Source organism: Stegodyphus dumicola, chromosome 3 (assembly GCF_044657685.1).
Source record: "Stegodyphus dumicola isolate Sdum_Otavi_A_Nest chromosome 3, ASM4465768v1".
In the NCBI taxonomy this organism is placed as follows: Eukaryota; Metazoa; Arthropoda; class Arachnida; order Araneae; family Eresidae; genus Stegodyphus; species Stegodyphus dumicola.
In genome coordinates, this window is record NC_140770.1 from 45,665,489 (window position 1) to 45,681,489 (window position 16,001).

At 30.1% G+C, this 16,001-nt stretch overlaps 1 protein-coding gene across 2 annotated transcripts in view; it reads right to left on the minus strand.

The window, feature by feature from the left end:
- Positions 1–2,478: 2,478 nt before the first annotated feature.
- Positions 2,479–16,001, minus strand: part of LOC118190952 (WW domain-containing transcription regulator protein 1-like) — a 145,754-nt gene continuing 132,231 nt past the window's right edge. The window contains exons 5-7 of one of the 2 annotated variants that reach the window (XM_035361747.2): positions 14,764–14,992; positions 10,874–10,968; positions 2,479–6,037 (exon numbers count right to left, since the gene is read on the minus strand). In XM_035361747.2, coding sequence (XP_035217638.1) covers positions 5,957–6,037; positions 10,874–10,968; positions 14,764–14,992 — 405 coding nt within the window. In that variant the 3' untranslated portion in view covers positions 2,479–5,956. Of the gene's footprint in view, positions 6,038–10,873; positions 10,969–14,763; positions 14,996–16,001 lie in introns of both variants that reach the window. The other variant, XM_035361746.2, reaches the window with a different exon arrangement.

A 16,001-nucleotide genomic window follows, 5' to 3' on the forward strand; every position in this document is an offset into this window, starting at 1 on the left:
GGGTTTTGTTATACAACAGTACTATCAAAACTGTGGTATTGTAATTTTTCTTCATAAGAAAGTTATATTTATTTATATTTAGCTTCTAATTAAACTAAATATCAGAATATTTACCTTAGTAATGCAAACATCAATCAAAATACATTTAACATTACTTACAAATACCATACTTACTCACATAATCCCCTTCACTTCCCCACCCCCAAGGTTCTGAAGATACTTTAAATGTTCAGGGAAATTTCCCTTTCCAAGGCATTCATAAAGCAAGTTCCCTTAAATTTTAAAATGGATTTATGGGCTCTGATTGATGAAGAAATAATAGAGAAGAACTTCAACTACAGAAAGGCTATCTAATACTCAATCAAGCTGCACCAGATAAAAACAGTGGTTGTAGCAGCACTAAATGATTTGACACCTTGAGAGTAGCAATGAACAACAATAAATAAGAGTGGATATACTTCGAGATAAAGAAGAAATGAATATATCTTATTAGATATTGTGATATTAATACTAATATGTATTCTATATTTCTGGAACTATCTATGTTTCTTTTAAATAAATAATATTGCAAGAGCTACCAGCAATTTATCCATGAATACTTTTGATTTGTTATGTTTTTACTGTGGCCATCCCTCAAAGTTAAATTATTTGCGTAATTTTCCGTTCTCAATTTTTATAGAACAAAACTAATAAAGAAAAGGCTAAGGGAGGACTACAGGAGTAAATATACTATAAACTCGCAAGCTCTCTTCTTGCAGCTTAGAGAACTTCCAATGTTACTACAAACATTCTGCTTATAATACTGAAGAAGGACCAATCTTTTATGCTTCAAAAGGTATCACAAAAAAAAAAAAAAAAAAACAGGGCTGTGGAGTCAGAGTCGGAGTTAGGCAGATTTTTTGTTAAAAGGAGTCAGAATTGGAGTCACTAAAAACACGACAACTCCGGCTCCAGTTCAAGTTGGACAGTTTGAATTTGAAATGAAATTAAAGTGAACTGAAAAAAGATTTAATGACAGACTGAGTTATTATTTTATTTTTGGACTATATACATTAATAAATAGTTATTTCATATTTTATTGGCATATTAATAAATAAATATATGGGAGGAGGATGAATGTGATATTTGCCAATATTGATTAAACTGCTTCATTTAGTTACAATTTTGGTAAGCAGCAAGAACTACCAAAATTGATGTCATTCTTAGGAAGCAGGAAAAAGAGCAATTATTGATCACGGAATGTGACGCAGAAGTATTAATGATATAGAGGTTGTTAGAATTAAGAACTTTTTTAGAAGATGTAGATAACCCTAATCTTCACTAAAAGAAAGACTGTGGAATGATCTTGCAGAATTGGAATCACTTCTTTCTATACTGAATATAGCCACAAAAAAGCTACAATCTGAAGAATTAACGGGAGGCGAGAATGGAAGAATATGATGTTTGTTCATTCTGAAATGAAGGGTTTATTGCAGAAGGAATTGTTTTTCAATGAAGAAAAGAGAAACTAGTTTGCTAGGCAATGAGATCTTGCTAGGTTCATTATATGTAGATCCAAACACCAAATTTTGTTGGATGACGAACAAATTAAAAAGGCAAAGAAAGCCATCTATGAACTTTCATTAAGAATGAAATTATTTTCAAAACAATTGGAGTATTCAAATCAGGACAGTCAAACTGCAGACATTGCAATTGAGTCTCTATCATCCTCTTCCAGTGATGAATTATATTTTTAAAAATATTTGGATAATATTGAAAAGGCTTAGGCAAAACAAATGAAAATAAAGAACCAAGAGCTTTTAGATATAAAAATGAAAAAATACAAACAAAATTTCTGTATAAAAATGCAAAAATACAAATAAAATTTCTGTACAGCATTTGAAGAAATAGAGAAATATGATTGCACTTTCAAGTCACTTCTTTTAGATCTTATAAAAATCTAGCCTGAAAAGTTAAAAGTAGCTCTAACAGTAACAGCTCTTCCTCCTATTCAAGTCAGTGAGGAAAGACTCTTCTCAGCTCTGAAGTTCATCAGATTGGATCTATGGTCCTTTATCAAAGAAGATCTTGCCGAAGCTATACTGTTTCTTAGAGATTACTAATGCCAATTTTTCCATTTCATAATAAATGCTAATTAATATACATAGTTTGCTATCAATTTTTTTCCTATAGCATCTATTACTTCTTTTATATTGAAAAAATAAGCTGCAACCCATGTGTATATCAGAGTGGGAGTCTGTCATTTTTCCTGCCAACTCCACCGCCCTGATAAAAGATTTATATTATTATACTACTTACTTTCTACAGTACTTATACAGTCATAATTAAAATGTGGAGATTACTTTTAACAGATCAATGATATACTATAACATACACTTTTCTGAATTTTGCTTTAATCTCAAAAACCAATGCTTAAAGACATATGTCTAATGCGAAAAGAAAGTTTTAAGGAAATTTTAAAAAAAGAAAACCAGACAATTTGATGAACAGTTTTTATTGTAAATAACATGCATTTTTTTAGTACATGAAAACTTCTGTTTTCCACTGATGAACTAGGAAGATGATAACTAGTTACACTGGACAGACATAACAGAATTTATTAAAATTTCTTTAAATTTAGCAAAAACATGAAACAGGGTTGTATATCAATAGTGCTTTTGATTTAATCATGTGAGTTTTCACACCTAAATATTAGCAATTTTAAAATATTCATTTCATTCTGAACCACTAAATATCTCAGGCATTTTCAGTAATCTCCAGCTAAAACACTGTGATCATGAACAATATATAAATTAGCTGTTGAATTAAATAGCTTATGCAAGAGTAACTACATAAAAACTTTCACAAACAATAATAGATTTGTCAATTACATTACAACAGTACACTCAACACGATTTTTTAAAAAATTTACATAGAAAAAAAGGCATCATAAAAGTGGTTTATAAATGTTAGTGATTTTAAATATATTATCACACTCAATATTGCTTAATTACTAAGGCACAGAAATCACAAGCTGTGCTTTTCAGTAACAATCTATCCCATCAACTTTTATACAAGTTAAGGAACTATATTTAATGCTTATCTGAAATGTTAAAGAGAACACACAGAATTTTGATTCATTTTTTAAAGTTCACTAATAGAACATTCCAGATGATAATTAGTAAACATGCAGAAGGTGTAAATATAGACTTAACCAAATGCTTCTTGCATGTGGCCACACAGTGCAAAAGTGCAGGATTAACAAGAAGTAGTAAGTCTTACCCTTTGAGAGGCATTTATGATTTAAAAAAAAAAGAGTCTTTACACTGCAAAGTAAGAAATCTCATAGTTTGCATTTATTTTTTAATAAAAAATTTTAATTTAAAAATTTCATAGGAATTTTTTTTTAAATTGATAAAAGACATTCATGATTATTTCTTATTACTGATGGTATTTTTACATTAATAAAAAAAATATTTATAATACATATAATAAGGAAAATAAAAGGGTATTTTTTTAATATGCCTCTCTTGATTAATATGAGCACCTTGCTCCATGTAACTGAAAGTTACATGCTGATGCTTGTGCTGTCAGGGTGCAAGTGTGCATGGAAATTTTCATACCGAGGAAGGTAGCAGATCATTAAATTACCAAATTAGCTTGTGTACCAACTCTCATTTTTCTTTTATATTGACATTTTTTACGAATTTAATAGAGAATGTTTCAATTATTTAAGAACCTGCCTAACAAAATATACTAAGTATGATAAAGAAATATACAATACATTTCTTACTGTACATTGCTTTGTCTATTTCCTATTAGTTCTTATATTTTGTATTTGTAATTTCCTATATACTTGATTGTTTTTCCATTCGAATGCATTAGTAGTTGAATTTGTAGAATGCATTAGTAGTTGAATTTGTAGAATGCATTAGTAGTTGAATTTGTAACCAGTCTTTGATCTGAATTAGATAAAAACACATGAAAACAAAATATTGGGAAATAAGCATGATTAACATACTTAATTACCATAAAACATATACAGCTAAAAATAAATAAACAAAAAAACATGTAAGTTTTATGCTAATAAAAAAAGGTAACTAGTCCATAGATAAAATTTTGTAGTGTTTTTCTAGAAGAAACATTTATTATAATTAGTAATTTAAAATATTTATAAGATTTAAATTTGGTAAAACAAGAGCTGGCACACAATTACAATTTATTCTAATTACTAATTTCCTAGTAAAAAATGCACATAAAGTTTTTTTTCATGGATTCCAAACAAAGTGGAAGATAAACATTAAATATACAATAACCTTAACACAAATATTATTTATACAATTTTTTAAAATTTATCTTTACATGATACATTGCAAAGCATATTATTCTAAATTCATTTTGATGTCAATAACATTACAAAATTTATGAGAAAAATTCATTCAGACTTCAATTAAATTTTCAAGTGATTCCTTTAATGTCATATGGCTTAAAAAATTCAGGTCAAAAATACATGAATTTTTGTGCTAAAATACATGCATGATGGATGAAAGCAGTGGCATGTATGAAAAAAAGACAAGGCACTGAGTTTTGAGCACAAAACCATGATGAATCTGTATAAATGAAAACATGGAACTTAGAAGAAATACAGCATGTAGCTTATTGATGGTGAGCAAATGGTCATACTGCTTGTTTCCAACACCTTTCAATTTTTAGTCTTCCAAATAAAAGAGACGTAGGAGTTTAATTTTAAATTTATCTTTAAAATATTTTTTTAAAGTAGAGAAACTATTTGTGAACAGACGATTTGTTTTACTCAACATAAAATGAAGCATAAAGTTTGAATTAATAAAAAGTTACCCTTATACTTAAATTTACAGGTTAATTTGAATTCATACAGGTACCCCATAAAAATATTCATAATTTTGATTTCAGACAATATTACATGATGTATTTATTTTATTCATCCCCTCCCTTAAACTAAATACTTTTTTATGTATTTTTTTAATACAAACTGCTGAAAAGGAAGATAAAATATTTTAGCTAAGGAGAAATAAAGATACTCATGCCTCTAAACAGAAAGAAGAAAGAAAAAAGAAAAAAAAAAAAAAAAAAAAAAAACAGAGAGAGGTACTACACACATACTTTTACCATTTGATAATGCACCTGATTTAAATTTCTGGGCAAAAGTGTGGTGGTCATCATTTACAAATTTCTGGGTACAAATCTAAATTACATTTTCCTTTAACAATACCAAAACTATACACACAAAAAAATAATAATACACTTCAAACGCAGTTTCAGATTGATTTTAACAATTGTCTTTTCATTTGTAATTTTCCCAAACATGCATTTTATGATAAATTTTAGTATTCTATGTACACATAAAAAGTTAAATTTGCTCAGAAGTTTAATATATTTTAATGTAACATGAATAAATGGGACACCTGTACTTTCATGACAAATTTCCTCATCTTATGAAAGATGTAAAGAAATAATATATAAAGTTATAAAGTATATAAGTGTTTAAAACAACATTCAAATAATATTAACGAATTCAAAAATATATTTAATATAAGTAAAAATTAAAACAATCCCAAACATTTGATCTAATTTCCCATATTACTATTCCTTTATTTGGAAGACTAAATATCTAGTAAAAGTTTCCTTGGATAACTTAAAATATACATGAAGCAATCAAGAAGTAATAATTACAACATAATCATCAAGACTTAGAATAATTAACAGTTTTGATCACTATACCACTACCAAGTTTAAAACAGAAAAGAAAATGGTACAGTAGCCAAGAAAACTTTTACCGGGCAACAACTAAGAGCATCCGAAAACAATCCTCTTCATTCAAAAAGTTCTCCATCTAGCGAATGAACAAAACAGTCACATGTCATCGCTATCTCTATATTCTTCATATATTATGCACTATGCACTGTTTTTCTTGTTTTTTTTTTAATTATTTTTTATCTCATAGCCAAGTCAGTACACTATCCTTATTGGCTGCTAACAAAGCTTCCACATCAGAAAGTATATCTGCATTCAGTTCTTCCTATGAAAGATAAAGACAGATAAAACAGTTTAAAAATCAGTTGTGGAATATTACAAAAAGAGATTTAAAGAAACTTTAATTTAAAAAATATAGTCAACCAAAAAGTATATTACAGTTATATATATATATACTGTTTGTATACATATATATATCTTCTATTTATCACAATATTTCATCTAAATTTATAATAGTACAAATATGTAATAATTAAATTTTGGGCTACATTAATCACACTTAATATGTATTCACCAACTTCCAGAGCATATGAAAGATCTGAGCAATACTGAATCTCACTGACATACTTATGGATTGTTGCATGCAGACTTTAAAGGCAATTAAATACAAGCCACAGCAATTAAAACAATTACAGAATTTAACAATATGACTTCTCCTGAATTAAATCTCAAATCTGAACCCATCTTTAGATCACTAGATTTGTTGATAACACAAACCATACACTTCAAACTTACAGTTGAATCTTGAACAAAAGTGGCCAGGATTTATTATAACATTATAGTGATTTTTAAATCTGCTATATCGACATCACTATAATTTTCGACTTTTGCACATTGATATATTGATAAGTTTATGTCTTCCTGTGGAAAGATTAACTATAATGATGCCTACATAGAAGAGTACTTATGCTCTTAATTTATCATTCAAGTGTAATGTTTTATTGACAATATAGAACCTAAAAATATTTTTTGCCCTCATTGGGATTTGAACAATGTATTTATCAATTGCTAACTGGGTGTGCTAACCACTTATATGATAACTCATGCATCGGAAGGTAAAAATTCCTTACATTCTCCCCACTTATAAGGTGATTAGGAAGAAACACAAGATTCAATTGATAGCATCCCATGGTCACATCAACCACATCTTAATTTGAGTACCGCTATAGAGCCTACTAGGTGTTTTAGATCAAAAGATGTGAAAATTTGTTTATGCCTTTGCCAGGATTTGAAACAAAGAACCTAAAACTGCTACTTGGATTTATTAACCACTTAAACCCAAAAATCTAAGGTACGGGTAAATGTGACAATTCCTAATAATGATAGATATTTCCAGTGTACACTGAAGAGCAATTGAACTAGGGATACCGATATAGTGGCACGTAGCACCACCTTTTGCCTTGATGATGGCTACGATTCATCTTGGTGTTGACTCGACAAGACACTAGAAGAGATAGGAAGCTATAAGCATCCACAACTCTTGAACAACCTTCGCTAATTCACCAAGATTATGTCGAAGGTGGTCAAAGCCTCGAACACCTCTCTCAATTGCATCCCAGATGTGCTTGATTGGATTCAGGTCAGGCGATTTTGATGGCCAAGAAAGCACATGCATGTCTGTAGAAGGTTTATCCAACCATTCTGATACAATTCAGGAGTGATGGCACGTTGCATTGCTCGCTGAAAGATAATCTCTGTAAGGGACTCTTGAAAACAAATACGGGAGCAGATGGTCATCAAAGATATCCGAGTATCATTTATCTGTGAGACACATCATGCATACCAGGGTTCCTACTTGTCCATGTGAACAGACAAGAATACTAGCTTGACCAGCTTGAAGAATCCCCTACTGGTAAGAAGAATCCATCACTTTATGCCGTTATGCCATACACATATTTTGCCATTGGCGTATAGTAAAGTGCATCTCGACTAATCACTACAGACAACATTTTTCCACACTTCGATGATCCATTGGCAATGTTCCTGTGCCCATGCTAATAACTGCATCATGTTTTGTACAGTCAGCAGAGGGACTGTCATAGAATAATGACTACTCATGTACCCCGTCAAGAGGAGACGATTTTGTATGGTGTGGCAGCTTACAAGTTGCTGAGCACCAGTTTTAAATTGACAGGTGATCTGTTGCACTGTGGCCCGTCTATCTGCTGTTAAAACACAGGCTGGCTGACGATGACATTGGCCATTCACACAATGTTGTCTGTGACAGCTGATTCTGGCAGGGATGGTTTTACAGGAATCAGCATACTCATGGTACACCCTTGACAAAGTGGTCCATGAAAATCCGAGTGCCTGCACTACTTCTGAAATGGAGTGACTCATTCACCAAGCCCTGACAATTTGGTCATGATATCAAACATGACCTAGATCTGTATTCTTACCCATTTTGCTTTTGACTATTACTAATACCATGAGCAGCACTCCTTATCGTGTCAAACTGCTGCTTATGTCATTTGCAAGTCAGTTCCAGGCACAGCTCAAATTTCACATAGCACACAGCTTTCATGCAGCAAGTTCCAGGCACAGCTCAAAATTTGCACAATGCCAACTATCCCTAATTCAATTGCTGTTCAGTATATATATATATATATATATATATGATGCTGGAAAATGATAAAAAAATTTTTATAAGTAATTTATAGTTCTGACATGTTCAAAAGTTTCTTTTTCTCCCTCTTCCCTTTTTAAGACTTCCAGGCTGTGTTGTTAACCCCTCAAGGACCAGCGCATGGAGAACAAAGCGCAGTCACGGGACCAGCCTCGCTGAAATGGATCAGCGCCAGTGGTCCACGCATTTTCAGCAGTTAAGCCTAATTTTACAAAAAAAAATTGTTATAAATGACTTTAATTTTAGAAGCTGCGTATTTAATGTACTTTTCTAAATGTGTATTAATATAAAGAATAGCACATTAGTAGAAATAAATAAAACAGGCAAAATACTAAAATCATAACTATACACACAGAAATAAATACTATAAACATGAAAACAAAATTATAAATATGAAATTTATAAGCAAGAATTACTTGTAGGTAATTAAATTTCAATTTAAAAATTCTGTTGCATGTGAAATAATTCAAAACAAGGATCGACACACAGTCCTACATTGCATATTTTGCACTCAAAATAAGTTGTTTTCTTTTGCTTTTCCTTGTTTTTAGCGCACACAACATATCTTCTCCTAACTTTATTATCTTTTCCCTCAATGAAAATTTTCAGAAAATATCTTCCAGTCAGACGGAAAGGTGGAGTGTCAGGCAATTTTGGACACATTTTTAAGTAAGGTCTCTTAGCTATGGCTAATGGAATGTGATGTGATGTATTTAATTATGGCAAAGCACACTAGGGCTATCTCCTAAGGGGAGGGATGCCTTCGTGGAGGACTTTATAAGGGAAACTGGCTCGTATACACGTTACACATGGGGAAAACCACAAAAACACCCATGCAGCCAGCCCGTTCGCGGGATTCGAACCTCAGACCGAACTACCAGTGTTTAGCGACTTTACCGCTCGGCCGCTGGTGGGCCTGGCTAATGGAATGAAACTGAATATAACCATTCTCACATTTAAATCTTTTCTCTATTTTGACAGAAAACACCCCATAGAATGGATCCAAATATCTTCCACCCCTCTTCCCTCACACCAAATCTCTTGACAGGGCTTTTGTATGGCAGCCATTAAATTGCTAAAAAAGCTCTCAATCAGAACACACCCATAATTGCATGCTCCATATGGGCTTTGACAATACCTGCTAATATTTTTGGCAATCTGGTGCCTTTCTGGAAAACATAATTTTCAAAGTCCTACGTCCATTTCCTAAAACTTCCAGAAACTCATACTACACCATATAAATAACAGCTCTGACCCAAGAAGAGTAATCTGTTATTCAGGTTTGAGAGACTGGTTCAGAAAGAGACAGCAGAACTGCACTTCATAATTTACCCTTTCAGTGATACTGGGAATTAAGAATACCTCTTGTGTGCTAAGGAGCATTTATTTTAATATCTGGTTCTCCTGAGCTATTTACAGCTACTAACTTTTGCTGTGGATTGATTTATTTCTAATAAAGCATACATTTTTTCCCTGCTCATTTTGGAGTGATTGTTTAAAGAGACATCAATGAATCTACAGCTCACAATAATATTATTTTAAAGTACATTAATTTCTGCAACTGACTGTACACATTAAGGCTTGCAAGTTTGCTTAATTTTCAAATGGCTTTTTTGATTTCTTTTTCAACATTTATTAGCTAAACTTATCATTTATTTATTTTAGTTAATATTAATTTAAACTTAATTCAAAATTTTAATTTTTTTTTATTCGATGTATATAACACATATACATATAGAAAAGCAAGATATATAAATTAAAACTACTAAAAACATTATTTTTAACATAATTATGACAGTCTGTAAATTTTTATAGCCATACCTAAATTGGTCATTAGATATTATCTAAAGCAAATTAAAAATGAGGCATGTTTTTTGTTTTTTTAAAAATTTTTCAGAAATTCCTTTGTTAATTTGAGTCATTCTGTGCCTTTCTTCTTCATATTTCATGTTTATATTTTGAATAAGGGAGAGTTACTAAATTAAACATAACAAAATTCGGCAACACAAAACAAGCTCAGTTTTATATACCATAGGTATGTACTGAAATTTTTTTTAAACAGACCAATTTTAAACTTATTAATACTAAAAGTTTAGTAACATTTTAACAGGCCTGAGCAGATTTTTTTGTAATGAATATGATAAAGCATTTCAAATGAAAACCTGAAGTATTTAAGAGAATTTTTTTAATATTTAATTAAATTTTAACAAAGACAAATAAAATTCAAATGCATTTCTGTGAATATTACTTTTTAGATAAAATCCACTTTTGATAAAATTTTACATTTGTTTAAATAATACTAAATTGAAAATTTGTATCCATTTTCTTATTCAATATTATTTTACTACCATTTATAATATAAATATTCATTACATAAACCTCTTAGTACAAATATTTCTTTTTCTTTTCCCTTTCTACTTCAAAAATTTTATAACCATTAAAAATGGTAATAATAATAATAAAAAAAGAACTTACTTGTAAACTTGGAACTAAATCATCAGTATCCATATGATCATCACCAAGGTCCAAATTTGTTTGAAGGTCTAAGCCTAAATCATTACTTTGGCGATCTAAGACACAGAAAAAGATTTATTAATTATTATCAATAAAAATTATATGACGTACAATTATCAGGAGTATATCCATTACAAACAGATGAATAATCAAATGATTGAAATACTGACAGTGACTTAACACCATACATTTCAGAGACATACAATCTTTTCCTTATATGTATTGACATGCATAACAATTTTTCTACATGAGTAATAGTCTTTCTCCTATATGTGTTAATGCAGATTTTATTCATTGTTTTCTGTATTATTTCAAGCACTATCACAATTTCATATGCATAAACATACACACGAAATTTTTTTTGTTAAATTACAATAATGGTTTACACACATATACATGCAACGCTAACAAAATGGTATTTAGGATTTCTGAAAAAATCTTTAACTTTTGTCGCTTCCAAATTATTTTTTGAAGGAAACAGTTTCTCTACATATTTTTCTGTCACTTATGAGTGAAAATTACGCACAACACTTTACTATCCATTCACTTTTACAGTTACCTACTTCATTATATAAGATATTAGTTTCAAATATAAAACAAAATTAATTTTTTATTATTTCAAGTGCATTAAAAACTCAAATATCATCAAAATATTAAACTTCAAATCTATCATGCATGCACTATTACATAAAAATCTAATTCAGCGCCTAAAATTTCAGTCTCATCTAAAGGAATTAAAGTATTTATTAACTTCAGAGATATTTCTCAGCTCATAATTGGTTGCCTAAATAATGCCTAATAAAGGACATCATCAATATTAAAAACAGAACTTCACACAAAGTTTAATTAATCAAAATGTCAAAAGCCAGCACTTGTTTTTATTAATTCTTACTCTTTTTATTATACAATCAAAAGTCGTTAATCCGGACTCGTCAGGACTTCGGCGATTCCGGATTATCGATTTTTCCGGATTATAGATCATCAGTTTAAATCTGGTAGGATGGCATGCAGAAATTACAAAATTAAAAATATGAAACCGTAATTTATGAAATAAAGAACAATTATGATCTAAAGGGTATCCAAATTTACAAAAAAAAAAGCTTAATATTTATTTGTTTACTTTATTAAACATTTCTTTCAATGTAAGTTGTTTAAGTTGCTTCGTTTTATGTGATAATACTTTCTCTTTAATTCTATTAAACAGACATAATTTCTTGTTTAGTTACAAAGTTCCGCTGTTCAAGTCCTATAATTGCTGTGTCGAGACTAATTTGTCAATCTAAATTTTTTCGTTTTCAATAATCACTGTGTCACTTTCTTCACTATCGGAAGCGAATTATAATGACGAGGAACTTGATTTAAATCATATCAAAGACGGAGTACATCGAGAAGAAATACTACATTTAGTAAGGAATTATAAGCCAAATAAAATAAAAGCATGTGCGCTGAAGATAAGGATAGTGCTGACAGATCAACTTCCAATTCATTACGTGTCGCGTCGTTTCCCTCCCTCCCACAGAGCAGCGTGAAATTGATAAACATATTTCGGAATGATTAGATAATCAAAGATAATTATAATCAAAGATAAAGATAAGATTAGATAATTTATCCATTTTTTTGCAGCAATTCCATTTTCTGTTTAATGGACTTCGAAACATACTTTCGCTTTGTAGATCCTTTACATATTAGTAAATATATATCGGAAATTCTATTTGACATAATCAAAAGTTCAAGCTTACATTTATAAAATTGCTCTAACAGTCTGCAAAAAAATAATAAGCCGGATCCAATTCGAAGGTTAAGGAACAATGTAATTTGCAACATTAACTGAATTAGATAATTTTAGCTTAGCTTATACCGTCCGTTATACATAAAACGCGCATGTGTAAACATATTATGCGCATGCGCACACGCATATTCGCAGCCGTAAAGGTCTTATGCGCACGCGTAAATGCCTTTCTGCTCATGCGTCAACGTGACACATGCGCAGAAAGTTTGTAGCTTTGAGGTCCGGATTATAGATCATTCCGGATATGGGTGTCCGAATTAACGTTTTTTGACTGTAGTAGAATTTAAAAAAAATATAAAAATTTGGGTACTTACATACTATGACGTACCTTGGCAACATTTGTGATAAAAATCTTCATTGGCGTTTCTTGGTTTATGTTTATACATTCTTTTAAAAATAAAAGCCTAATTATAAAGGGGAAAAAGTATCCCCCAAATCCTTCAAGCATATAATTATTCCAATCAATAACAGGCTTATTGGATAAATCCAACTGATTTTTGCACCATTTAATGGAAGACTGTTCATATGCCCAAAAGTAAATAAATCTTTTAATTTTAATTTAAAAATTCAATATGACTGTTTTCATACCACGTTTGGAAAACAAACTTTTGTTGACAATTTTTGACATTGCATCTCCAATAAAATCCTGAATTATAAAACTTCATATCATGGCCGTTTTTACAAATGCGTTCTTTGGGTAAAATTCCAGCCTCTCTGAAGAATTCTATTGCTTCTTCTTCATTTGAAGGAAGTTGGAAAATGTTGATATCCATTGGAAAAAATATAATCACAAAATGTTTCCCGTGTTTAACCCAAACATAATAATCCGCATAAATGTAGCAAAAAAAGGTGTGGTAATAGCAAGTGTGGAATAATACTCTTTATTTTAGCGGCCTCAATAACTTATGTAACCTACAAGGGTCGGCAGTTTTGGTGAGATATCTAGGTAGTCGTCAAAGTACGGAAGTACCAAAGTTTGTATTAATTAAAAAAAAATTACAAAATGCAGAAAAATATGAATGCATTAAGTACTTCTTAAAAATATTCAAATGGCAGTTTCATTTTAACTTTTTACATAAATATGTAGTTTTTGAAATTAAAAATTACATTAGTGTTAATATAGGCATAACATTCTTTTTTTTTTTTTTTTTTTTTTTGAGACAAGTTTAAATAAAAATTCTCTCTATTTATAGAAACCCAAGCATATTTCAACATTTAATATGATAAATGTTGAAAGTGCTTTCTTCAATTTCAAAAGAAAAAAAAATTAACTATCTTTTGCTATATTTCCAACTACTAACTTTTAACTAATATTTAAAACAAAAGTACAATTATTAAACACAGAGAAATACTACCAATGATTTTGAATTAAAAGGAATGATTGCAGTGTAAACTTTCCTGTAAGTGAAAACTCTTTCAAGAACTTTTTCTTTCTTTGTGAGAGAGAAAAGACTTGTGGGAAGAAGTGACACAGTGACTGGAAAAAACTGGAGGATAAGTCTACTTATATATTTTATAAAATTTGTTGTCAAATCAACTTATTTAATTGTTATTTATCATGGGATAAATATAAGTTATTTACCAATTTAATAGGAGGATAATTAAAGGAAAATGGATTTGTTGGAGATATGGTATTTCATATTTAGTTTTGACAACTGTAAAATAAAATTAAAAAGTTGAATTTGGAAAAACAAACGTATGAGAGATAACAGCAAAAAAGAAAATGCATGAGAAATTTCTATTAGTATGAGAAAGATGATGTAAATAATAAATTAATTAATGTCAAACAGTGTCTCTTATTTAGCTGCATAAGCAACATATCCGCCTAACTATCTTTTGGTCTATGTACCTTTTTACCTATTTATTTATTCTTCAGTCTGTTCATATAACTGTGCAGCTAACTGCCTGCCTACCTTTCTGTCTACATAACTGTGCATCCCTACGACAAAGAAGATCCGGCTAAGAGAACCAAGACTCAAAGAATAAGTCACTGCACTACTAAGAAAAAAAAATTAATGGGCAATTACATCTCAAAATTACTAATATTTAATAAAGTCCTTACCATCCACATCATCCATATTGCTAAGAAAATCTTCAGGGGTGTGAGGGAGGCTATAATTTGTGCCAAGTCCCAAACCACTATCAGCACTCTCCTGGCGGGAATGAAAATCTGTTCCTCCTTCCAAGAAGGAATCCAGGCTGGTGGATACTGGAGGAAGATCAGGGGTAGAGCCTGTAGGTGAAGTTGCAAGAGACAGCTTTTCTCCTAAACTTTGTCTCAACAACATTTCCTGCTGATAAATTAATTAGAATTTAGAATAGGATTAAACAATTACTTGCAATGTTAAAAAATGAGCATACAGTAATGCTTATGTCACAATTTATGACATATTGCAAACAGAAAATAACTGCATGAGTGCAAAATATGACCAGCTGACAGATGTATTAAACTAGACTAGAAAATTATGATATGATAAGAAATGAAAAAGACACTAATATATAAAACATAATAACTTAATCAAACTTCTTTGTTTTAATTAAGCAAGACAAACTGCAAATAATAAAGCAAAACAAACTGCAAATATAAAAATTGCTCAATATTTCATTAATATTTGATAATAATTTCAGAATATGTAACAGCCAAAATTAAGCTTTGTATGGAGTTGGCATATTAAAATAGTATTTCATAGTGCATTTGTATTATTGTATTAAATATCTAGGTCATTACATAACACTTATAACAAAATTTAAAATAATCACATCTTCATCATTAAACATATGCTTCCGAAATGTAACTGAATTTAATGCATTATATCCAGGTAAACAAAATTCCAAAATTATGCATATTTCATTTTTAGACTAGCATTACAGTTTCTATTTACTAAATACTGCTCACAGATCTGAATTAAGTCATGAAAAATGCACAAATCTGTTGCTGAAAATTAGTCTCAATTTAAGAATTAATCTGATTAATTTCTAAACAATTTTACACAAGAACCCACCTATATTCTGCAATTATTATAAAATTATACACTATCTATAATCAGCTTTGTTCTTCACTTGCTACAAATCTACGTGCAGGTTACGAATTAATCCTTTTTTAAAGGATTAATTTGTAACCTGCACGTTTGTACAATTAAAACCTTTACCAATTATAATTCGTTTGTACACTTAAAACCTTTACCAATAACGAAAATCCATGTTTTGATTGATGTTGGTAAGATGAAAAAGTACTGCGCTTCTCATCCATCACTAAACCAGCCAACTCATTATATTATTTTGAATACATGCCTTCAATAT